The 26,129-nt window shown below is 46.5% G+C and overlaps 1 protein-coding gene across 1 annotated transcript in view; it reads right to left on the bottom strand.

Moving 5' to 3' along the window:
* Positions 1 to 167: 167 nt before the first annotated feature.
* The window catches only part of LOC129865076 (semaphorin-3C-like), a 45,872-nt gene continuing 19,910 nt past the window's right edge, over positions 168 to 26,129 (bottom strand). Inside the window, exons 3-18 of the mRNA XM_055937548.1 lie at positions 24,360 to 24,520; positions 20,753 to 20,815; positions 18,628 to 18,747; positions 17,281 to 17,371; positions 15,062 to 15,181; positions 14,694 to 14,836; positions 14,480 to 14,594; positions 13,834 to 13,903; positions 11,751 to 11,895; positions 11,233 to 11,455; positions 9,566 to 9,654; positions 8,880 to 8,921; positions 8,492 to 8,649; positions 4,902 to 4,969; positions 3,845 to 3,975; positions 168 to 2,713 (exon numbers count right to left, since the gene is read on the bottom strand). Coding sequence (XP_055793523.1) covers positions 2,279 to 2,713; positions 3,845 to 3,975; positions 4,902 to 4,969; positions 8,492 to 8,649; positions 8,880 to 8,921; positions 9,566 to 9,654; positions 11,233 to 11,455; positions 11,751 to 11,895; positions 13,834 to 13,903; positions 14,480 to 14,594; positions 14,694 to 14,836; positions 15,062 to 15,181; positions 17,281 to 17,371; positions 18,628 to 18,747; positions 20,753 to 20,815; positions 24,360 to 24,520 — 2,174 coding nt within the window. The 3' untranslated portion in view covers positions 168 to 2,278. The remainder of the gene's footprint in view (positions 2,714 to 3,844; positions 3,976 to 4,901; positions 4,970 to 8,491; positions 8,650 to 8,879; positions 8,922 to 9,565; positions 9,655 to 11,232; positions 11,456 to 11,750; positions 11,896 to 13,833; positions 13,904 to 14,479; positions 14,595 to 14,693; positions 14,837 to 15,061; positions 15,182 to 17,280; positions 17,372 to 18,627; positions 18,748 to 20,752; positions 20,816 to 24,359; positions 24,521 to 26,129) is intronic.

The following is a 26,129-nucleotide window of genomic DNA, read 5'->3' on the forward strand; positions in this document are numbered from 1 at the left end:
AATAAATCGCTGTAATTCCTAAGCGTGACTGTGACCGGTGAAAGTGTATCACATCTGAAGAGATAAGTGAAATATGGGGACTTACTGCTCATTGGGATGATCCTGCTGTTCCTCTCCTGTCAGATTCATCTATGACTACTTACAACCAAAATGTATGAAATTCAAAGTACTTTCTAAATGCATTTATTCAGGCTGTCATGACGTTAATAAATAGAAATACACCAGTTTTATGATAACATGGAAATGACATTGAACATCACTATGACGACACTTCGGAAAGTTTGAATTGATCAAAACTTAAACGAGTCGTCAGTCTAGAGATTTATGTTAAGGAAAAGCCAGACCTTTAAAAAATATTTTGTCAAAATGAAAATATATCTCTACGATTTGCAGATACGGTCGAGAATGTTTGATGAGATATGTTAAATTATATACACTAGGGTCACATTCAAAAGCGCAGATCCACAAAAACTGGACACAATGACATAAGTTATGATGAAAATATAGAATGAAAAACACTCTGTACACATACCAACCATGAATATATCTACACAGACTATACTTCTGAGACAAACAGGAAAGAGCTATTCACACTATTTAAAACAGAGAGTGCCAATCTGACCATCGCACAAACTGTGAATTAAATGCATTATTCAAAATGATTAGAATGATATTCAAGTTAAATGTTCATCATGATTATTTTTGATCGTGCATGTCTGTCTTGCTGTACGTGAAATTAAAACTCAGTAAGGAGATTAAATATATCTCATCAGATCATCGATCAAGAAAATGCAAACCCCAAAATCAGGAGTGTATGTACCTGAATACAAAAGCTAGGATGTGCGTGACTGCTATACTCCATCGGTATAAAACCAATCCTGCGATGTATTGCAAATAGCCACAAAGTTTAGATGGATTTGATATCAGCACATAAGCATGTTAATGTATAACACAGTATCATACACTATCGAAGAGATACTTGTACAGTATGGCACAATGTCCCGTACCATTTAAGAACATACGTGTTCCAAGTAACGTGAATAAATACAGGAAAGAAGACAGAATGTAAGGATGCTGTGACCTAACATTTTACATGACCTTTGTCCTATTAAACGTGATGTTTAGAAAATGACTGAGTAAGGATTGTGAACGTGTAGGGTGGTCTTGCCAGTGTTCCTGTAATAAATTGAGCAGAACCCCTCCCAACGAAGGTTCTTTGCTCACACAGCGCTACATGTTTTAGTGTAACGGTACTGTCCATATGGTTGGCAGCTGAGCTGGAGGTGTACTTTGGCCTAGCCACTATGTTTTAATTTCCAAGGCTGGAATATTTTTTTATTGGGACCACTTAGTATGGACAATATGCCCTTTGTATAGACAGTGCTGCTATTTTATCTGGTGTTAGGAGGGATAGAGTTCCTCCATAGAGACAGAGCTACAATGTGTACATAGAAACGGGTCATACAATGAGAGATTTGTTTCTGATATTGACGATAGCCCTGTCGTTTTGTCAAATGTAAAACTGTAATAGGTGGTAGTTGTAAACAGTGTTCATATGGATGAATATGAGTCAATGTACAGTTGCAGAGCAGAGTGTAAACAGCTAGGGTGCTCCCTATGAAACACTCCTCTTGGATATACAAATTAATATGCCAATGATTTCCCTACTCAAATCACAATCTTTACCATCTGTAACTCCAGGTTTGTTATCCTTGGACCAGACATCCATCCATACTTAGCCATTACATGCTGCCTGATGCATTTCCCTATGCTGTAAATGTCTACACTGCAATATACTACAATACTGCTATCAGACCATTGCCTACTGTATAGCGTGACTACAGTATATATGTGTGGCAAGTATTATCATAGAACTATGGGAGCAGCATTGAATGCAGTAAGTCATCCTGTGTATGTAGCCTACGACACCTGAACCCGATGCCTAAATCCACACATCTCCATGTGTCCTGATCCAGGGTCAGGGCTTACACCTCTGTCTAATTGGCGAGTGTGATAGGATGTGAGGTGTGCATGTATATCACAGTCATCTGGTCAGTGTACCTCATGCATATAAGACTACAGACAGCCCCAGGTAGGGTGAGTCCCACTCTCTCCTTGTAAACCTACAGTAGCTGGAGCTGGGGAAGTGTTCAGTTCAGGTCCATTGCCTCTGGGCAGGTTGGGAGCTCGGGGGTTGTGTGTGTGTGTGTGTGGCCAGGTGTGTGTGTTCATGTATACCCCCCTCTCCACAGCCCTATTAACCCCTTGTCTCCCCCAGTCAAACATCATCAGGCAGTTCCAGGTGGTTCCTGCGGTTGCGGCTCTTCCGGAGGTCTAGCAGGGGCTTGAGCTTGGCCATGTCTCCCCGTAGAGGAGGCCCTCCTTTCATCCCCTTCTGCTGCCTGGCCCCCTGCAGGCTCTGGAGCTGCTTTCTCTCCTTACAGTACTGCTGTATGGCCAGGCTCTCTGCAGGGCTGAAGGCTGAGAGCAGGGCCTTGGGGTGCAGGGTACTGGCCCAGGCCCAGGGAGACTGCTGCTTGTCCATCAGCACTGACACCATGGCCTCACTCAGGACACGCAGGCGGAGCTTGGCCACGGTGCGCTTGAAGGTGTTCTCTGTGGCCAGGCAATAGTACAGGCCCTGGTCGGAGAGCTGGACGGAGCGGATGAGCAGGCCGTGGTCAGTGGCGACCACACGGTCACCCAGCTTCACCTGGAAGGGGGAAAGAGAGGTGTCAGCAGAATGGTCTTAATTGTCCTATAGCATAACATTATCCCACAGCATGATCTATAGTCAAGTAAATCGAGTAAAGACAAATCAACTTAAAGTGGCACTCCAGTCTCCTTTTCACCTCATTTAACACTGGATTTACTTAACGTAAGGCACATCTCAATAGGTGGTCCAGATATTTCATGACATAGCACAAGGAAGGGGGGGGGCTTTCCTCTTTTGTTCTCTATTGTTCCTCAAGCAATGGAGAGGCCCATGACATCACGACTTCCCATCAGCCATGAATGTCCTGCTCCTTGAAGTTTGCAGTTGTGTCTAAAAAACACAATTTAGCTGAAAACATACATTTTCTACCCTCTAGTGTGTCCTTTACTGTATGTATACTGGGGATATCGCTTTTCAACAGTAAAAGGTCAAACATCGCTGGAGGACGCCTTTAAACAGTTCACCTGGAGTACTCATTTTCATAGAATCTCTGATATGAATATTATGCATGAGCTATAAACAGCGAAATCTGTAAAAGATGTGAATCTTTATCAAAGAGCAGGTGCTCTCTTTGCACAGCCCCGTATCGTTTCTCATGGCCTGATGGGCAGCACGAAGTCTTAGAGGGTGTCAGTAATGTGAAATGTTTCCCCCGTTGAGAATAGACTCATTAGTTAGGTCCCATATCACATCTGATATACAGTATATCACTACCTTGTTACACAGACAACGTCATCCCCGAGGCGTGACGTGTTTGAAATAATATCAGATCACTAACATGTCATCACAATCAAAGGATTGTGTCGAATTCATTGATCTAGATCCAACTAGATCAAGGCATTCGACACAATCATTCGATTGTAATGACGTGTTTGATATTGTAATCGACCGCCAACAGCCTTTGTACTCAGTCTGTCCCGTGTGTTACTGACTGAGGAACAACGATACCTAATCAATCCTCCTTCACGTCATGGGATTACATTTTTTGTCTAAAACGTCATTGATTTGCAAGAAACTGGAGTCGGAATTGAGCCAGCTCTGACGTTGAACACACAGAATGAATCATTCCATTTCTATGGTTCAACCCAGCTTCTCAATTGACTTTGACTCGGGAAGTTGTTTTCTGACCTCTTTCCTCCTGTCATTGTCTCTGTGGATGAGCCAGCGGACGGAGGCCTGAGGGGACTTAGGAAGACACTCTAGGAAGGTGGTGTTGTTCTTTACCCCATACTGGGTCATCTCCACCGCGTTCCTGTACGCTGAAACAAGGGTGTTTCACACACACGGCAACTCATTGACAGACATTAACCACACAACGGGATGATGTAGGTCCCAAGAGTCAGGGTCAAAAGTTGACCTGAGGGTTAGTGACACCTGTAGTACAACCAAACCCTCCCAGTCACTAGGGGGCAAATCCTAACATACACTTAAGTCTAATTTTCAATTAGTCTCCCATTGACTTCAATGTACTAAAGAAATTTGACTCAAGTTAAGATTATCCCCCATGTACGCTTGTTTGTCAGATTGCATTCCCCCTGAGATGCACTTCATATCTGTATAGTAGAACAAGCTATGTTGACCTGGTCTTGAACTGACAGCATTGCCATCTGATGTTTATGTACCAGCCAACTAGCTCATCCCCATGCTGGATGGATGACAGGGTATAGACTAATTAGCACCAATTACCATATGGTTTAGTCCCATGACATATGTTCATTTACACAGACTTATACTGGAATGTGGCACTATGGGGACCGTAGCGCCTCCCCTTGTTAGACCGTTTGCCGACAGCTGATTGAGTCACACACACACACACACACACACACACACACACACACACACACACACACACACACACACACACACACACACACACACACACACACACACACACACACACACACACACACACACACACACACACACAGTCTCAAGGGGACAATACAGTAAAACACTATGCACCTGCTGCTGAACCACGAGTGGGCCTGAACTCAAATGACCCATAAACCAACAGAATCTATGTTAGACTCTTTTAGAGTAAAATGAGTACAGCTGGGATAGACTAGCCACATAACAAATGAGTCGAGGAAATCAGATAAATGGATAAGCACACCAATGCCCGCAAATTCAACAGAGCTGTGGGTTTCTCAGGCATTTGGTGCATGTTGGCTGGATGTTGTCATACCTTTCAGGTTGAATCCTCTGCACTGAGTCAGTGGGTTGCCATGGATGATGTCCTGTCTTCTGCTCCTTCTGTATAGAAACCATAACCATCCATAAATATTTCCAATGCCACAATACAGTACCATATATATACTGTATATATATATATACTATGTACTGTGAAGTGGCCTAACCGTTGAATCCTGTCAAATACACTGCTCAAAAAAATAAAGGGAACACTTAAACAACACAATGTAACTCCAAGTCAATCACACTTTTGTGAAATCAAACTGTCCACTTAGGAAGCAACACTGCTTGACAATAAATTTCACATGCTGTTGTGCAAATGGAATAGACAAAAGGTGGAAATTATAGGCAATTAGCAAGACACCCCCAAAAAAGGAGTGATTCTGCAGGTGGTGACCACATACCACTTCTCAGTTCCTATGCTTCCTGGCTGATGTTTTGGTCACTTTTGAATGCTGGCGGAGCTCTTACTCTAGTGGTAGCATGAGACGGAGTCTACAACCCACACAAGTGGCTCAGGTAGTGCAGTTCATCCAGGATGGCACATCAATGCGAGCTGTGGCAAAAAGGTTTGCTGTGTCTGTCAGCGTAGTGTCCAGAGCATGGAGGCGCTACCAGGAGACAGGCCAGTACATCAGGAGACGTGGAGGAGGCCGTAGGAGGGCAACAACCCAGCAGCAGGACCGCTACCTCCGCCTTTGTGCAAGGAGGTGCACTGCCAGCGCCCTGCAAAATGACCTCCAGCAGGCCACAATGTGTATGTGTCAGCATATGGTCTCACAAGGGGTCTGAGGATCTCATCTCGGTACCTATTGGCAGTCAGGCTACCTCTGGCGAGCACATGGAGGGCTGTGCGGCCCCACAAAGAAATGCCACCCCACACCATGACTGACCCATCGCCAAACCGGTCATGCTGGAGGATGTTGCAGGCAGCAGAACGTTCTCCACGGCGTCTCCAGACTCTGTCACGTCTGTCACATGTGCTCATGTGCTCAGTGTGAACCTGCTTTCATCTGTGAAGAGCACAGGGCGCCAGTGGCGAATTTGCCAATCTTGGTGTTCTCTGGCAAAAGCTAAACGTCCTGCACGGTGTTGGGCTGTAAGCACAACCCCCACCTGTCGACGTCGCGCCCTCATACCACCCTCATGGAGTCTGTTACTGACCGTTTGAGCAGACACATGCACATTTGTGGCCTGCTGGAGGTCATTTTGCAAGGCGCTGGCAGTGCACCTCCTTGCACAAAGGCGGAGGTAGCGGTCCTGCTGCTGGGTTGTTGCCTTCCTACGGCCTCCTCCACGTCTCCTGATGTACTGGCCTGTCTCCTGGTAGCGCCTCCATGCTCTGGACACTACGCTGACAGACACAGCAAACCTTTTTGCCACAGCTCTCATTGATGTGCCATCCTGGATGAACTGCACTACCTGAGCCACTTGTGTGGGTTGTAGAATCCGTCTCATGCTACCACTAGAGTGAGAGCACCGCCAGCATTCAAAAGTGACCAAAACATCAGCCAGGAAGCATAGGAACTGAGAAGTAGTCTGTGATCACCATCTGCAGAATCACTCCTTTTTTGGGGGTGTCTTGCTAATTGCCTATAATTTCCACCTTTTGTCTATTCCATTTGCACAACAGCATGTGAAATTTATTGTCAATCAGTGTTTCTTCCTAAGTGGACAGTTTGATTTCACAGAAGTGTGATTGACTTGGAGTTACATTGTGTTGTTTAAGTGTTCCCTTTATTTTTTTGAGCAGTGTATATTGTATATCTAGTTTCATTGCCTACATAAACTAGTTGGAGAATAAATACCTTTCACAAAGCCCAGTAGCTTAGAAACATGGTTATACCAACCCTCCAGCCCATTATGAAAATCTCATAATATCAACAGTGAGGAAGGACCACTGAGCCAGACACAGCGGTGTGAGGAACATTTGACAGTGTTATTCCACCATATGGTTCAGTCGCATCCCATCCAACAGCTACAGGGAGAGAGCTTAAACAGCAGGCACATTTCCAGCAGGATTTCTGTGGAGTAAAGGGGCAGAGCCTCTGTTCGATAACCAAGCTATACTTGAACTGTGGTTGACTGAAATGGCAGCTGAGCAGCCGGTGAGGAGGGAAACCAGAGGGGGGAGTGTTCAAAGTAGAACGGTATCACTCACTGTGCTACGGCTGTGTTATAGCTATGGTTGGATCAATTCAAGAACACATGGTGTATACACTGAGTATACCAAACACAGACAAGGAACAGGACAGGAACAGTGTCAGAACAGGGTGAACAGAATGACATGGCAACAATAATGCTGAAGCGGGGAACAACCTCTGGAACAGACAGATATAGGGGAGGGATAATGAATGCAGGTGATTGAGTCCAGGCGAGCCCAATGAACCGTTGATGCGTGTGACGAGGGAAATAGGTGTGCGTAATGATGGTGGCAGGAGTGTGTAGTGCTGGGCAGCCTGGCAACCTCGAGCGCCAGGGAGGGAGAGCGGGAGTAGGCGTGACAATTATTTAAACACAGGAAACTGTTGAGCGTGGAAACCCCAGCAGCGGTGCAGTTCTTGACACAAACCGGTGCACCTGGCACCTACTACCATACCCCGTTCAAAGGCACTTAAATCTGTTGCCTTGTCCATTCACCCTCTGAATGGCATGCATACACAATCCATGTCTCACTTGTCTCAAGGCTTAAAAATCCTTCTTGAACCTGTCTCCTCCCCTTCATCTACACTGATTGAAGTGGATTTAACAAGTGACATCAATAAGGGATCCTAGCCTTTACCCGGATTCACCAGGTCAGTTGGTCATGGAAAGAGCAGGTGTTCTTAATGTTTTCTATAGTGTATGTTAATTCCGACCTGCAGATACATTGTATAACCAGCCTAATACATTGCCTTATACCAGTGGAATGAACTAGCTAAGTAATTACAGTAACAGGCTAGGACGTGCATGCAGGTTCCTCCTGCAGGCAGAGGAGGGTCATTAGTGATTGGAGCCACCTGGGCTCAGGGTATAAACTGCTTCACTAAACACTTCTCTCTCTCTGCTCCTCCAGGTATGATCCTGTTTTGTTTGTTCCTTTGTAGATTTGCATAGTTTTCACTCAGTCATATTCACACACACCGATTCACGCATCCATGCACTTTACATACACCCTACATTATGATACTTCCACACCTCATTCCTTTTTTCTTAGTTTAAAGTTAATTGTTTGGTTTATAATAAAGAACATTTTTAATTGGCCTATACCTGTTGTTCCTGTCCCCTCATTCACAGGCTATGAGCCGGCTTGTGACAGTATGTATATCTTTGGGAAAACCAAACAAACAACTAAGAGCTGTATAATGACTTGTACTCATTCCCCATGAATAACACCTAAGCTGTGTGAAGTGTTGCCCTATACTGTAACCCTTAACAACCTGGGTTCTCAGCACCAATGTTTTACGGGTAAAAGCAGACTCCACCATAGAGTGGAATAACACTGTAAAATGTTAATTGTGCCGCTCGGTTTGCTTTAGAGTGGTCTTTTCTCAGTTGGTGTTGTACTGTTGATGTTGACCCAAACCAGGGTCTGTAGTACCGTACCTCTTGCCAGTGGGGTAGAAGCGGGTGCAGCTCAGGCCGTCCCAGGCACAGTAGGGGTCTCTGGCCAGGCAGCAGTCGGCGCAGGCTGAGCCGTAGGCATGGCAACGGTGCAGAGACACTTGGGACACGCCGTGCTCTGAACTTACGTACAGCTGTTGCTGCAAGGCAAAACAGTTCAAATGTCAGCCACACTGTTTGTTTTAATAAGTGGAAGAGTGACTTAACTAAGTTAAGATCGCGGACAATTATGGCTTATTAGCTGGCTTTCCGGCTGAGTCACAATTTGAATGCAGAAAATAAACTATTGCATTAGGCAATAGCAATGAGCTAATCAGAAGCATTTTGAAACAATATTGTGAAACATTAAGCACTGCTTGTATATACTGACTTTTTTGGAAGATATTCTCAAGTTTGTCACTGGAGCTTGGTTCTGGGAAGAGAGAAACATGCCACAATGTCAATAATCTTATGTAACAAATGTTGTGACCCAATGTCATAAAAGTAATGGACCATAATAACTTTCTTATCTTATCATGTCATATTACATAAGACTGTAGGTGTGATTGAGCTAGTCCTTGTTGCACACCGGAAATCTTAGGAAATACATTTGGTCCTTTACATTCTGTGTAAGGATCTTTTTACCAACACTCAGGTTATCTAACGTCCTATTGAATACCACATCACCTTCCACCGCGCGGCACTAGTAGGAACACTATGTGAGATCTCTATGACATGTAAAACTACACTAGTGGGAGACCGGTGTCGTCCAGGTGCAGAGAGAGATTAAAGATTGGCTGGGCCTTGATCACACGGATAACTTGCTTTGTTTATCAGGCTGAGATAAACCAGAGCGTGTGAGGGTTGGTATGGGTGACTGGCATCGCCCTCTAATGTCAGTATGCTTCCCATCAGTCTTGTGTGGTGGTCTAGTGCCCGGGTCATCACTCTCCTGAATGCTCCTCCCTTAGGAGTACAGTCTGCGACCCTTTGTGAAAAAGCCAAAAGCTCCTATTCTGTCTGCATTTGAGAGAGAGACATTTGTCTGTCTGTGATTGAGAGAGAGAGAATTCAAACCTTAAATACTTCCAGCTCTTCTAGTATCAGATCCTGGTCCAGGGAGTGGTTTGTGGGGAGAGCGATGACCTTTTGCACTGTCCCTTTGTCTGAGGACACACACACACACAGAGACATTTTGATTTGATTGATTAGGATCCCCATTAGCCAACACATAACAAAAAAGACATTACAGACAAAATAATTCACAATTGACATACTACATGTTATTGTTTTGAAATGTGTGTGTGTGTGTGTGCGAATCTATCAGTTCCATATACACGTCAGAGAATGGAGACAGTCATTGGACAACCACTTCACAGGCACAAACCCCTACACACACACACACACACACACACACACACACACACACACACACACACACACACACACACACACACACACACACACACACACACACACACACACACACACACACACACACACACACACACACACACACACACACACACACACACACACACACACACACACACACACACACACACACACACACACACACACACACACACACGGCTAGCAAAATTAGAATGGCTAGCAAAATTAGAATGAAAAAGTAAATAAATATAGAGCTGGCTCTTCTCCTCACACATATTTGGGTTTGAATTTAACACGATTGCTGTGACCGGTATCCACAGTCAAGTCAGTTGTGGGGTTGTGCGCTTTAGAACCCACAGAGAGGAGAACGGACAAAGGCCACGGAAAGGGGCAGAACTATGTTTGTCCAGGAGTTAGCTAGGGAGAGAGAGGGAGGAGAGTTACAGCAAGATCTCCTGGAAATCCCTGAAAAAAAACTCTGCACATCGCTGAAACAAAGCCCCCACTTCTCCGGCCTGCAGTCTGACATTACTGGCATGTCTTCAGGAATCTTGGAGGACTGGAAGGCTGATAAACATAAACAGCTGTGGGTGAGAGAAATGAGAGAGGCTCCCTGGGATGCAGGACGTACAGCCAGCTCCACACGCCCCTCTGTTGCTCAGACCTGTCCTCTTCCTCTTCCTCCACCCAGTGGGCTGCATCGCCCTCCTGACCGTCTATTTGTCTCTCATGCAGCTTGTTATAGTGTAGTCTATTGTTCTATTCCCCGAAGAGCGAGACTGACTACTTATCTTGAGTTCATATCCCCTCTGTAATAGTTTGCTTATGAAACGCCTGCGTTATGGCATGAGAGAGCAGAGATGGATTAACGCAATATAGAATAAAATGGAATTAAGTGGGTTATGTATAATGAGGGCATTGTGGTGGCGCCACCCCCTGGTGACAGAGAGAACAGGTCGTTTAGGCTGTCATGCTGGGGCCTGGAGATCTATTAGCATCCGTAGCCAACATGGATGCTCCATCATGGACGATGTCACACTCTTTACGAAGCATCCCACTCATGTAACCCACCGCATTAGTCAGAGCTCTTTAAAGTGTAACTCTGATGGTTGTGGAACACAAGTGGCGAGACGAGGAATATGAGAATGTTAGTCTGAGGGCATCCTGAACAGGCATCCTGAACAGGCATCCTGACCAGGCATCCTGAACAGCTACTTAGGTGCGGATGTAGGCGATCTACAGGCTTGACCCTGTGCTGCTCCCAGCCTGTGGTGTGTGTATGTTGTGTGGTGGGAATGGGTGCTATTTGTCTCTAATAGAGCAATAAGGATGTACCGTTGAGTACAAACCTGTGCCCAGGAAGAGGACCTGGTAGTGCCCGTCTGCGGCGGTCACCTGGTCCACAGCGATGGAGGTGTACTTGTAGTCAGCTTGCGTTCTGACCACCAGGGGCCTCCTGCCCACAGGGTAGATAGGATTGAACATGACTGGGTGGTTCCTAACAAAAGTCACCACGTCGTCAGGGAACTCCTTGGTGCTCTGAATGTGAGGGGTGAAGGCTCCGCCTGGACACTGGAGGGAGGGAGAAAGAGGAGAGATGCTATAGAGGTGAATAAATCCCTACCACTCAACTCTGTGACAAAGGTACAGAAAGGAAAAGCCTACCCCTGACCCTGAACTCTGCTGTCCTCATCCTCATTGATTAATGCTTCTCTGACCTTGTTTCCTCAACCACACTGATAGACACAGTAGATACACAGTAGATACACAGTAGATACTGTGTAGGAGAACAACAAGGAACTGTACATTTGCATTGGAGCTCTTGTCTTATTTTGAGTTCAATACAGATATTAGATCCTAAACTCACGGTTCCAGGCCTGGGGTAAGGGATCCGTCCCTGGTACGCCACCCACTGAAAGTTTGGCCCATCCCTGTGAGCGAACGGCCCGTTGAAGACTGTCAAGATGTCTGCCATGTTGTAGACACACACGGCCGAGCCCTTAAACACTGAGCTGTGGGAAACGACACACACACATTCCGGCGGTCAGTGTGATGTAGATAACTGGCATCCCAGAATCCCCCAGATCCATTAAGTTAAAACATCATAGTCCTTTAAACCCCGCTGTTCATAGGATATCCAAGCCATCAAATCCGGGTGAAGCTTACTGCCACCCCACTTCGCCCTACCCAACTTGCCCCATTCTTGCTCCATTCCCAGAAGGATATGATGTGGTTTGGACCAGAGCATAAAAACCACATGACCATCAGTAATACAGAGAGAGCCTTTGTTCAGCGAATGAAACAGAGGAGAAAGCCTGAAGGCGCAAAAGAAAGAAACACATTGTGCTGATAGGAATGACAACGTTGCATAGAGACTACAGACTGTGTTGGAGATTCATATATATATATATATATATATATATATATATATATATATATATATAAATAAGAGAGAGAGAGAGCAAGAGAGACAGAGAGAGCAAGAGAGACAGAGAGAGCAAGCGAGAGAGAGAGCAAGCGAGAGAGCAAGCGAGAGACAGAGAGCACGAGAGACAGAGAGCACGAGAGACAGAGAGCACGAGAGACAGAGAGCACGAGAGACAGAGAGCACGAGAGACAGAGACAGAGAGCACAAGAGACAGAGAGCACGAGAGACAGAGATAGAGAGCACGAGAGACAGAGCGAAAGCAAGAGCGAGAGAGGGAGAGAGACAGAGAGCGCGAGAGACAGAGAGCGCGAGAGACAGAGAGCGTGAGACAGAGAGCACGAGAGACAGATAGTGAGAGAGCGAGAGAGCGAGAGCGAGAGATTGCTTGGAGACATGGAGACTACAAGCTGTTTGTGTTGGCTATAGAGAGAGGATGAGTCTCAAATGGCCGGGTTAAAAGATACAAGTGTTTCCTTAGGATTTATGGAAGGATCACGCTACAAGGTTGAGTAACCCTGATCTAGATACTGCCCAATTAGCCTTGATGATTGAAGAAATCAGGGTTGTATTCATTAGTGCACACCATAGCAAAATGTTTTGCAATGTAAAAAGAAACGTGTTTCTTATTGATAGTTCCCTTCCTGTTTCTGCGCATTTGCTTCCGTTTAGTTCCTAGTGAATACAAACCAGTGAGTACACATAACAGGCATCCATAGCCATCCTGCAAAAGCCCTGGATGAGAAATACAGTTATTGAACACATATAGTGTCTGAGTTACCATATACAGTAACAGTAGACTTCGGGAAACACCAGAGGTACTACATGGTGATACTCATACATAATGAACTTGCTCTCAACATTGCGAAGGAAGCAGAGCTCACTAACTGCATTACTAGTACATTAGGACAAGTGATCAATGAAATGCGAACAGTATGGTAAAGTTAAGTCAACGAGCCAAATACTGTAGTGGCAGAGGAGGCTGGTGGGAGGAGCTATAGGAGGATGGGCTCATTGTCATGGCTGGAATGGAACAGTAGCAAACACATCAAACATATGGTAACCACATGTATGACTCCGTTTCATTTATCCCATTACAATGAGCCCATCCTCCTATAGCTCCTCCAACCAGCCTCCTCTGGTACAACATGCAGGTCACTAGAGTGTGCTCCCAAGTCCCGCAGTGGTCTAAGACACTGCATCTCAGTGCAAGAGGCGTCACTGCAGTACCTGGTTTGAATCCAGGCTGCATCACATCCGGCCGTGATTGGGAGTCCCATTGGGCGGCGCGCACTTGGCCCAGCGCTGTCCGGGTTTGGCCGGTGCAGGCCGTCGTTGTAAATAAGAATTTGTTCTTAACTGACCTGCCTAGTTAAATTAAGAAATTAAATGCTACAGTAAGGTGATACTGGGGGTCTCTATCCAGGAGCTCCTGTCATGTCTGCTTCATTCCTAGTGATATCCGGTGCTGCCATGCCAGTCAGCATAGCCACTAAGGCTCGAGCAACATTACCGTTGGCCTCACCTTGTGGACGTGAAGACGCCGAACACCAGGAGGCTCTTGGGGTGATCGGTTTCCAGTGAAAACACACTCTCTGGAAGGGAAAACACAACGTTGTGTTATGGAGTCAGCGTTCATCCTGCACCTTATCGTTTAAGACTCCTGGAACGGAAGAGTCTGAAGTGGAGATGAATTGAATGAATGTCCGTGTTGACAGACCTCCATAGACTCACAGAAGACTAAAATAATACTAAGGGATGAATTGGGTCACTCTGTTTGGATAGTCCGGAGTGTCATATTATCAACAAACGATCTGTTGAACAGCTACTGCTTGTTAGGTTTAGACTAAAGGTTAGGGTAAGGGTTAAGGTTGGGGATAGAGCTAGAAGATAGTTTAAAATGTTACTAATAGTCTGTAGAGCATCTACAGGTGGACTAGCCAACTAAAGTGCAACCATGAATTATTTCAATACTGAGGAGCAGGTCAACAAACAGGTGTAAAGACCCTATTTATAATCCATAACACCCGAGAATCTGAGATACATTGGTATTTGTAGAGACTGGCCAGGGAGATGTTTAGTTCTAGGTAAACAGGAGAAGTGGTTTGGGTTGGAACAGAACGTTCCAGGCCTTGGTGAACACAGTAGGTAGGTGTTGGCGTATTCCTCACCGAGCTCGTCAAAGTGTGTCTCGGTGCCGTCCTCCTCCAGAACTGAACACACCATCCGGGCCTTCAGGAACGTGGTCCACTTGTTCACCAGGCTACGCTGGCCACCTATGTCATTCTGTAGACGTTGAAAGAGATGCATGTTAATGTCTCAAGCATGCAAACATATGCAATGCACACACGCACGTACACACACACTTCCTGAACACACACTCACAGGACACACTCTAGCGACCATGGTGTGGATGTTCTTGGTATTCCCACTGTTGTCCGTCAGTCTCTCCCGGAAGAAGAAATACAGTTTAGCATCGTTGGGATCCGATCCATCTGGGATTAGCTGGGCATCTATGAAGATGGGTTCTATGGAAAGTAAATAAACAGGTTAAAATGTTATAGTATAACGTTCTGTCCAATGTCAAAGTAGTTGAAGTACATTTGATGTACTAAATGTGGACCTCCAACTCCAGATGTGTTAGTGCAGGGCTGGAACAAACGCCTGCCCAACCTCTAGATCTTCAGGGTCACAGTTGGAGACTTCTGGTGTACATTACATGTGCTTCATATATGTCTGCTGTACGTGCTCACCACTCAGCCACTTGGAGTTGTGCTGGTCTGTCCTCACTGCGTTCCTCCTGGTGAGGCTCCTGAAGATGGCAGCGTCCGTCCCCATGAAGTCTATGTACATGCCTGAGAACAGCTCCTGGTCTGGAACACAGAGACACATACAGGGCTGTGTTCATTATGGCACAACATGGAAGAAAATGAAGTAAAACAGGGAGGTACTACCTGAACTTGTCCACTAAGATAAGCTTGTTTTCATTTTCCATCTCAAAAAGTTGCACTACGGTGTGCCCTAATGAACACAACCCTGGATCATAGCTGAACCATCTTACTCCCATCTGACCAAACAGAACACTCTCTCCACCCCCCACGAGCCCTAAAGATTTGACAAAACACCAACACAAAAAAAATCGCTGACTATTTATGGCCAAGGGAACAAAAATGTGCCTGTCTCAATTTCCATTGACAGCAATGGAAATTCTGGGTTCATATTCAATGGTGAATTCAATGGTGATGGAATTTTTTCATTTAACTAGGCAAATTCTTATTTACAATGACAGCCTTTATTTACAGAGACAGTACATCACTGTGGACAGGGAATGGTGACAGTAAACAGTAATGGAGCCAACAGTGGATTTACAGCCATAGTGTTTGATCTCCCTGTACTCTGCTAATGAACCTGGCTGAGAGCCCGCACTCTCTCTCTCTTTCCTCTCTCCACACCCTCTGTGCATTTCATCATTCCATTACTCTGTCACTTCATCATTCCACCAGCCCCAGCCCAGCATGCAGCAGCCTGTACTCTGGAGGTGTGGCTCAGGTCCAAGTGTGAGTGTTTGTATGTGGTTGGCTGCTCTGAGGGGAGCAGTGGTGTCAACATCCCCCAGACAGCACAGGCTCATATGAGGGGTTCAGTATGGAGATGGAGCCTTTTTATCTAGCCCAGACACAGGCCTGATTGTCCCCTAGTCTGACTCAGAGGTCCTCTCCCTGCCACCACTACCCCCTCCTCTCTGCCACCACTACCCCCTCCTCTCTGCCACCACTACCCCCTCCTCTCTGCCACCACTACCCCCTCCTCTCAGCCACCACTACCCCTCCTGTCTGCCGCCACTACCCCCTCCTCTCTGCCGCCACTACCCCCTCCTCTCTGCCACCACTACCCCCTCCTCTCTGCCACCACTACCCCCTCCTCTCTGCCACCACTACCCCCTCCTCTCTGCCACCACTACCCCCTCCTCTCTGCCACCACTACCCCCTCCTCTCTGCCGCCACTACCCCTCCTCTCTGCCACCACTACCCCCTCCTCTCTGCCACCACTACCCCCTCCTCTCTGCCGCCACTACCCCCTCCTCTCTGCCGCCACTACCCCCTCCTCTCTGCCGCCACTACCCCCTCCTCTCTGCCGCCACTACCCCCTCCTCTCTGCCGCCACTACCCCCTCCTCTCTGCCGCCACTACCCCCTCCTCTCTGCCGCCACTACCCCCTCCTCTCTGCCACCACTTCCCCCTCCTCTCAGCCACCACTACCCCTCCTGTCTGCCACCACTACCCCCTCCTCTCTGCCACCACTACCCCCTCCTGTCTGCCACCACTACCCCCTCCTCTCTGCCACCACTACCCCCTCTTCTCTGCCACCACTACCCCCTCCTCTCTGCCACCACTACCCCCTCCTCTCAGCCACCACTACCCCCTCCTCTCTGCCACCACTACCCCCTCCTCTCTGCCACCACTACCCCCTCCTCTCAGCCACCACTACCCCCTCCTCTCTGCCACCACTACCCCCTCCTCTCTGCCACCACTACCCCTCCTCTCTGCCACCACTACCCCCTCCTCTCTGCCACCACTACCCCCTCCTCTCAGCCACCACTACCCCCTCCTCTCTGCCACCACTACCCCTCCTCTCTGCCCTCTCCTTGTGATCGTACGTCCCGGGCTTGAGGGGCTGATGATGGATAAGACTGCTGACGCCACAGGGATTGGGTGTCAGAAAGTCGAGCTGTGCGTGCGACTCGGTGCCTCTGGCTATTTCGTCAACAACTTGACACCCAGCAACCAATCAGAGGCCAAAGGATGACACAGACTGACAAGGGTGTGCGGCCCGACCTACGGCAGGGTCACCGATAAGGGGGATGGGGAGTCAGGTTAACCATAGGGTGGGGAAGTATAGCGATTTGGGGGTTTGTATGATGCGTCCTGCAGAGACATAAATAGTGCCAATAGAGGGACAGAGGAAAACTTACTAAGCATGACGGAGACAGTATTGACTCTAGGATTGAAGGAGCACCTTCCCTTCCCAGATTCCGCTCTGGAGTCAATATGGAACACTTGCTCCTGCAGGAAAAGAAAATGTAAATAACAGATTTTATATGGGAATTTGGTGGAATTCAACCCTCTGCTCTTTTTAGCAATAAATATGAGATTATGAGCATTCCAAATGTTCTCAAGGTAATCAAGAGTAAGGTTTTTTCCCTCTGGTTTAAAGAGTTACAAAACCATCGCTGGGCTTTACCTTTACTGGTCTGCACGGAACATTAAAAGAACATTCCATTAGGGAGGAATGTCCTCCGATGGGCTGAGATGCTGTGGTTCCATCTCAGACCTGGCCCTCTGCCACCCCTCACAGTGAAATGGATCATCCGAATTTACAATCTCGGCGGTCAGCGGAAAATCCCCCCGGTTTGGTCCAACCCACACTTCGACAGTTCTGACTGGGGGAATGAAGGGGAAGGGGGTGCCGTCAGCCCAGAGACATTCTCCAGAAAAGCGCGGCTGCTCTCCAAGTGGTGCATGAAGATTTCCCGTGGCTCTGGTGGCAATCCGTGGCCATTCATCACAGGGTCTGTACCGCGACACACTCACACAAAGGTGACCTGTCTGTGACACTGAAATCCTCCTCACTAGGCTCCCATACAACAATGTGACACACGCTTAGGGGCCAAAGAGCCCAGGGAGTTATGCGTCAAAGTCCCACAATAGCAGCTTGTTACTGTTAGCAAACCCAGTCTGAGAAACGATACTGACACATCCAAGCATTGGCGGATGGGAAAAACAGAGCAATGCTGCTTTTTAAACAAAACCCTAAATGACAGAAGACACCATACTGAAGAAAGAGCCTGGTTTCGAACTCTGTGCCGATTAGCATTTGGCAGGCGCTGCAGACTGCTGTAACTGCCAGTGAGTTCAGTGAGCGCTTTTCTCCTGGAGGGATTTCCCAGTCTCGTTTTCAGGGCCAGGTTGCCAGAGACCGGGGCAGACAGCTCCTCCTCTTCTACTCCATCCTTCTCTTCTCTGTCTCAGAGAGACTGGCACACAAGGCTAAACTCAACTGTCATGGCTGCTTTCCTGAGGATGTCTTGGATTAAGACAGACTTCCTCTTGCCCCAGATGAAACATAAAAAATCCGGCAGTTAGGTTTCAGAAGCAGAGGCGCCCAGCCGTAAACCTACGAAACTCTAGTTTCAGCAATAACCACATCACATATCCACAGGAATTTCCATTTGTATGAGAATATGGTGGTAGAGACTGTACTGTAGGTGAACTATAGCAAAGCTGTCATGGCCTGATTATAAGTCAAGGAGCATACTAACCTCTGGTCTCCTGCCCCTGTTGATGAAGGCACAGACAGGACTGTAGGCACCACTCCCACAGATGAACAGATGGGTTCTGTTGAACGGCTGGACCACCCGGATGAAGTTACCACATCCATGCTGCAGAGAGATGGGGAGGAAATTGGTTAGTAAATGTATGAAATCACCAAAGTATCCATACATCAGTCAATCAATCTATCATGCAATATTGCATGTTCAACAGCAAAATACTTCCAGACTGCAATTGTTGAGAAGGTCATAAAGCTAACAGTGGCCAAGTTGTGATTGGTCAGGGCCTATGCTTCATAAAGAGCAATTACACAGTTCCAAATGGTTAGCTACCAATGTTATTCCAACTTTCCTCACTTGCTACTTATATACTGTCATTAAGTACAATCATAATAGCTATTTCCAGTTTGCTCCCTGGCACTGGTAGAGTGGAAAAAAGGGTGTCAACAGTGAAGTGATATTTCGTCAAAGCCCCGTCTCCAGAGCTGAGTATATACTATATAGTCCAGAGCTGAGTATTTACAGCCCTGTGATCTGATTACAGACCCAATCGAGATCTTTCCCTCTTCAGCACGAGGTGGGAGTGGCCGGAGCACTGGGCTTTGTGGGTAATAAAAACTCAGACCGTGGAGCGAGTCAGCGGAGGAGAACCCAGGGAGCCGTTAGGAACTTGGCCATCCCCACGGAAACGGGGCAGCTGCGTCCGCTCACACTCCGCACACCAACTCCGCCGAGAAAAACAATGATACGTCCAACATCACACACCCTTCATTCCCTCTCGCTTTTTCATTTTCTTTCTTTCATTCCCTCACCCTCTCCTCCTAGCAGATAAACACCCTTCAGACGACACCCTCCATCAACTCTACGCCCCCCACTGTCTGCTCATATCCAATAGCAGATTTACATATGAACTAATATCATGTCCCAGAGCTTGCTTGGGTTAACTATCCAGCCACAGCCCCCCTTCAGAGCCAGAGCAACTGTAGTAGGGGATTTAAAACCCGGCTGATGGCCTTTAAGGGAGGATCACACAGCGAGGGAACTTTTAAACATGGATTTAATCTATCTCAAGCTTTTATACATACAATAAATGAATATTTCTCCCAAATGCCATCCTCCAGTGCTTAACAATGTGTGGTCGTAGTCTGGAGGCCCGGTGACCCCGGATTCTATCGTAAGGAGGAATTGAATATATACACACATCGGGAGGGTAAGCATAACAACCTGACAAGGGTTGTTTAAACAGAGAGAGAGAGAAAGAGAGAGAAAAAAAGAGCGAGTGAGAGGTAGAGAGAGACAGTAAGAGTAAAGCGAGAGAGAGGGGAGAGGCCGAGACTGCAAGATAGAGAGACCAGGCAGGGCTGTGAAAGAGAAAGAGAGGGATGGCAGAGTAGAGGCGTCCACAGAGCTGGAGCCGTGACTCTAGGCAGCACTAATCACCCTCCACTGACTGGAAACAGCTTCTTCTCTACCCCTACAGTACAAGATTATGGTCCTACACTCTAGTACTGTACAAGACCGCAGCTCTCTGCCAAGGTGGCTGTTGTTACTAACTACGACTACTAGCTTCATAACAGTACACCACATGAATGCCTTTGAAGTCGCAGTCCAAATAAAAACAGGCCAACAGTCCATTAAAAACAATGGAACAAAAACAGAATTTTTGTCCTAACATGCAAAACAGCCTAATTAGTTACAGAAAACTGAATCACCAGCTGCTGTTTTGAGGTTGTCGATGTTGTATATGCTAATACAACAGAGTTGCAGTAAGGGATCAGGACAGGTTATGAGATCTGTTGTCAGTCACAGTAGTTAGCATACTGCTTTGATGCTTGTTTATTTTCTCTGGGTGGATTTGAGCAGTGCTATGCCTCATTCGTCTATCAACTAACATAAGGAATGCCAGGAGTCAATGACTCTCCTCAACTCCACATCTGCAGCCCCACGTGTTTGGAACCCAGGATGCTAACACATGCTAACACATGCTAATGGAGAAGGACCAGAGACATCATCAGTATAGTGTGTTCATTCATTTAGTTAGCGGTTAGCATCACACATGACTTTCAGTGGATTTAGTTAGCGGTTAGTGCTACATATTGAGTGTAAGTGTTCTTACCGTGGGGTCCTTGCCAGCCATTTGGCATTCCTCAATCTTGCTAACAGATGCAGGCCAAAACACCTGGTGAGAAACACAGAAAACAGCTTCATTAGGGACCATTGCACATCCTGGTCTTGGAAAGTTGGGAATTTTTTAAAACCCAGAAACCAGGGACAGCTTGTGGAGCCGAAAGAAGGAAGAGAACATATTGAACAGAAATAAACAAACTCTGAAGCAAACTGACAAACTTCACTCACTGTAGTCACTTGCTACTAGGGATGCCCTACACTGTAGTCACTTGCTAATAGGGATGCCCTACACTGTAGTCACTTGCTAATAGGGAGGCCCTACACTGTAGTGACTTGCTAATAGGGATGCCCTACACTGTAGTGACTTCCTAATATGGATGCCCTACACTGTAGTGACTTCCTAATAGGGATGCCCTACACTGTAGTGACTTGCTAATAGGGATGCCCTACACTGTAGTGACTGTAGTGACTTCCTAATAGGGATGCTCTACACTGTAGTGACTTCCTAATAGGGATGTTCTACACTGTAGTGACTTCCTAATAGGGATGCTCTACACTGTAGTGACTTCCTAATAGGGAGGCCCTACGCTGTAGTGACTTGCTAATAGGGATGCCCTACACTGTAGTGACTGTAGTGACTTCCTAATAGGGATGCTCTACACTGTAGTGACTTCCTAATAGGGATGCCCTACACTGTAGTGACTTCCTAATAGGGATATTCTACACTGTAGTGACTTCCTAATAGGGATGCTCTACACTGTAGTGACTTCCTAATAGGGATGCTCTACACTGTAGTGACTTCCTAATAGGGATGCCCTACACTGTAGTGACTTCCTAATAGGGATGCCCTACACTGTATTGACTTCCTAATAGGGATGCTCTATACTCTATTGACTTCCTAATAGGGATGCCCTACACTGTAGTGACTTCCTAATAGGGATGCCCTACACTGTAGTGACTTCCTAATAGGGATGTTCTACACTGTAGTGACTTCCTAATAGGGATGCCCTACACTGTAGTGACTTCCTAATAGGGATGCCCTACACTGTATTGACTTCCTAATAGGATGCTCTACACTGTAGTGACTTCCTAATAGGGATGCTCTACACTGTAGTGACTTCCTAATAGGGATGCCCTACACTGTAGTGACTTCCTAATAGGGATGCCCTACACTGTAGTGACTTCCTAATAGGGATGTTCTACACTGTAGTGACTTCCTAATATGGATGCTCTACACTGTAGTGACTTCCTAATAGGGATGCCCTACACTGTAGTGACTTCCTAATAGGGATGCTCTACACTGTAGTGACTTCCTAATAGGGATGCTCTACACTGTAGTGACTTCCTAATAGGGATGCCCTACACTGTAGTGACTTCCTAATAGGGATGCCCTACACTGTAGTGACTTCCTAATAGGGAGGCTCTACACTGTAGTGACTGTAGTGACTTCCTAATAGGGAGGCTCTACACTCTAGTGACTTCCTAATAGGGATGCCCTACACTGTAGTGACTTGCTAATAGGGATGCCCTACACTGTAGTGACTGTAGTGACTTCCTAATAGGGATGCTCTACACTGTAGTGACTTCCTAATAGGGATGCTCTACACTGTAGTGACTTCCTAATAGGGATGCTCTACACTGTAGTGACTTCCTAATAGGGATGTTCTACACTGTAGTGACTTCCTAATAGGGATGTTCTACACTGTAGTGACTTCCTAATAGGGATGCTCTATACTGTAGTGACTTCCTAATAGGGATGCTCTACACTGTAGTGACTTCCTAATATGGATGCTCTACACTGTAGTGACTTCCTAATAGGGATGCCCTACACTGTAGTGACTTCCTAATTGGGATGCTCTACACTGTAGTGACTTCCTAATAGGGATGCTCTACACTGTAGTGACTTCCTAATAGGGATGCCCTACCCTGTAGTGACTTCCTAATAGGGATGCCCTACACTGTAGTGACTTCCTAATAGGGATGTTCTACACTGTAGTGACTTCCTAATATGGATGTTCTACACTGTAGTGACTTCCTAATATGGATGTTCTACACTGTAGTGACTTCCTAATAGGGATGCTCTACACTGTAGTGACCTCCTAATAGGGATGCTCTACACTGTAGTGACTTCCTAATAGGGATGCTCTACACTGTAGTGACTTCCTAATAGGGATGCCCTACACTGTAGTGACTTCCTAATAGGGAGGCTCTACACTGTAGTGATTTCCTAATAGGGATGCTCTACACTGTAGTGACTTCCTAATAGGGATGCTCTACACTGTAGTGACTTCCTAAGAGGGATGCCCTACACTGTAGTGACTTCCTAATAGGGATGCTCTACACTGTAGTGACTTCCTAATAGGGATGCTCTACACTGTAGTGACTTCCCAATAGGGATGCCCTACACTGTAGTGACTTCCTAATAGGGATGCCCTACACTGTAGTGACTTCCTAATATGGATGCCCTTCACTGTAGTGACTTCCTAATAGGGAGGCTCTACACTGTAGTGACTTCCTAATAGGGATGCTCTACACTGTAGTGACTTCCTAATAGGGATGCTCTACACTGTAGTGACTTCCTAATAGGGAGGCTCTTCACTGTAGTGACTTCCTAATAGGGATGCTCTTCACTGTAGTGACTTCCTAATAGGGAGGCTCTTCATTGTAGTGACTTCCTAATAGGGATGCTCTACACTGTAGTGACTTCCTAATAGGGATGCTCTACACTGTAGTGACTTCCTAATAGGGATGCTCTACACTGTAGTGACTTCCTAATAGGGATGCTCTACACTGTAGTGACTTCCTAATAGGGATGCTCTACACTGTAGTGACTTCCTAATAGGGATGCTCTACACTGTAGTGACTTCCTAATAGGGAGGCTCTTCACTGTAGTGACTTCCTAATAGGGATGCTCTTCACTGTAGTGACTTCCCAATCATGATGATAACTTGTCTCCAGTAAACGCTATATTTCCAATCCCGTGAGGAGCTTGAAGGGTCTAATGCTGGGAACGTATCAGGCAATTACTTTGCAAATGGATGTGCTACAGCTCTCTCTGGGGTAAACTAAATGCATTCCCATCTGTTCTGCTCTTCGCGCCTGTCAGTTATAGACAGGATAGCTCCCTCACTGCACACAGAGATACAATTAGCATGGAACTTATGTTACAGAATCACAGAGCTGCATCAGGCACCACTAATATATGTCATATTTTGCTCCATGAAATGGGTGTGATCTAGCATATAAAATGTACTCTATTTTAACTTAATTACCACCATTACTGCTCTTGTATAATTAGCCTAATGTATTCAGCCATGATCTGCCACATGCAAGGAAAGCTAAATGAGATCAAGGTCATTTTGTCTCCTTTAGTGAGAGTTTGATAAATAGGATGGAAAGTAATAGAACTCATGTTGGTGTCGGACAGAGAGTTATGAGTCATCACACCATCATACTATAAGGCAGATGAAGTCAGTATCCTGCTATATCCAGTCTCTACTTACAATACTTTCACAACAAACAATGATCAACTAAACGTTTCCCTGATGCTATAAAGAAAATCTTAGCAGTTTAACGGACTGTTCAGAGGACCTCACCTTGAGTGTCCCATGGGTGATGTTGTTGATGTCCATAGACAGGACATGGTCCTTACAGCCTACATACATCCTGTCCTGGTCCTCATCCATCAACAGGATCCTGTAGTCCATGGCCTTGTCTGACAGACTGTAGTACTCCACCGTCTGGGAGGCCTGCAGGTCTGTGGGATACAAACAGACAATGTTATGGTGGGAAATAAGGAGGAATCTGTAGCGTTTACAGCAGGACTATACCAAGTCAGCTAACACTGACTAAACAAGTGCATAGAAGGTGATTGCATTTGTTTTGCAATGCATGCAGTAGATTCCACACAACACAACATTCCAGACACTTTATGAACACTGGACAGTCATGGTGAGCAAAAGAAATCTGTGGAAAAACCATTTACTTGGTTGTCTCTGACCGACCAGCTACTGTAAAAGCCCGTATTGTCCTAAAGCTAGAAGGAAGAAGTAAACGTCCTCTGTCTCTAAGCGTCCAGAGCTCTCCATCCAAACCATCAAAGGCCTTCACTGTCTATGCCAAGCTCATGCATATTCATCACTATTGACAGAGGGCAGGAATAGAGGAGTTGAGAGCAAGTTGATCCTTCTTCCTTTGTCTTCTCTCTCTAATCAACAAACAGGCTGGCTGTGCTCTCCTTCAGGCCTCCAGGCTAAAATCACTTTTCATTACTCTATTCAATAGTATTGCTTTTGAGGTCGAGCCCCTTTAATCCTGAAGGAAAGCTGTTTTCCAGTGCCTCCCCTCCGCCTCTCTTTCTGATCATGGATGTGTGTTTACCTTTATTCCATACAGCAACAGCACTAGAGTTGTTTACATGAATAAGTACCATTTCCCACACCTCTTCACTCTATTGATCTTGACATAACTCTATAAGCATCCTCACATCCTTATTTTTTTTAACTTTTACCCCCCTTTTTCGTGGTATCCAATTGATAGTTACAGTCTTGTCCCATCGCTGCAACTCCCGTACGGACTCGGGAGAGGCGAAGGTCGAGAGCTATGCGTCCTCCGAAACCCAAGTCAACCAAGACGCACTGCTTCTTTGACACAAAGCCTGCTTAACCCAGAAGCCAGTCACACCAATGTGTCAGAGGAAACACTGTACACGTGCATGCGCCCAGCCCGCCACAGGAGTCGCAAGAGCGCGATGGGACAAGGGCATCCCTGCCGGCCAAACCCTCCCCTAACCCGGACGACGCTGGGCCAATTGTGCTCCGCCCCATGGGTCTCCCAGGCGCGTCCGGCTGCGACAGAGCCTGGACGCAAACTAGGATCTCTAGAGGCACAACTAGCAACTGCGATGCAGTGCCTTAGACCACTGTGCCACTCGGGAGGCCCAAGCATCCTCATATCCTACGCCCCAATCATATGTAGAGAAATCAACTTAGGCGATATTGTTAAAAAAGCACAAAGCAGTCGGTTGGTGTATCATGTATAACTTTAGGCATGAGCATTATCTCACAGCGCCTAATGAACAACACACACACACACAATACTTTGTTTCCGCCAGACTCAAATCTAATACGAAGCCCCTTGTCAAACTCCAACAAGTACAATGTGCATTTAACAAAGAGAACCTCTGGAAAAAGGAGAAGATCACGTGTCCAAAGCTTTAGAGCTGAGGAAATAGCATCGCATTGGGCTCAGGGAGATATTAGGTTAGCTCAAACCTTCGGCTCATCAGGCTACAGATGTTCAACAGCAGCTCTGCCAGAGATCAGGGAAGCCAGGCGTGCCACCAGGGGTGAAGGAGTAACTGTAAG

This window comes from Salvelinus fontinalis, chromosome 11 (genome assembly GCF_029448725.1).
Source record: "Salvelinus fontinalis isolate EN_2023a chromosome 11, ASM2944872v1, whole genome shotgun sequence".
Lineage (NCBI taxonomy): Eukaryota > Metazoa > Chordata > Actinopteri > Salmoniformes > Salmonidae > Salvelinus > Salvelinus fontinalis.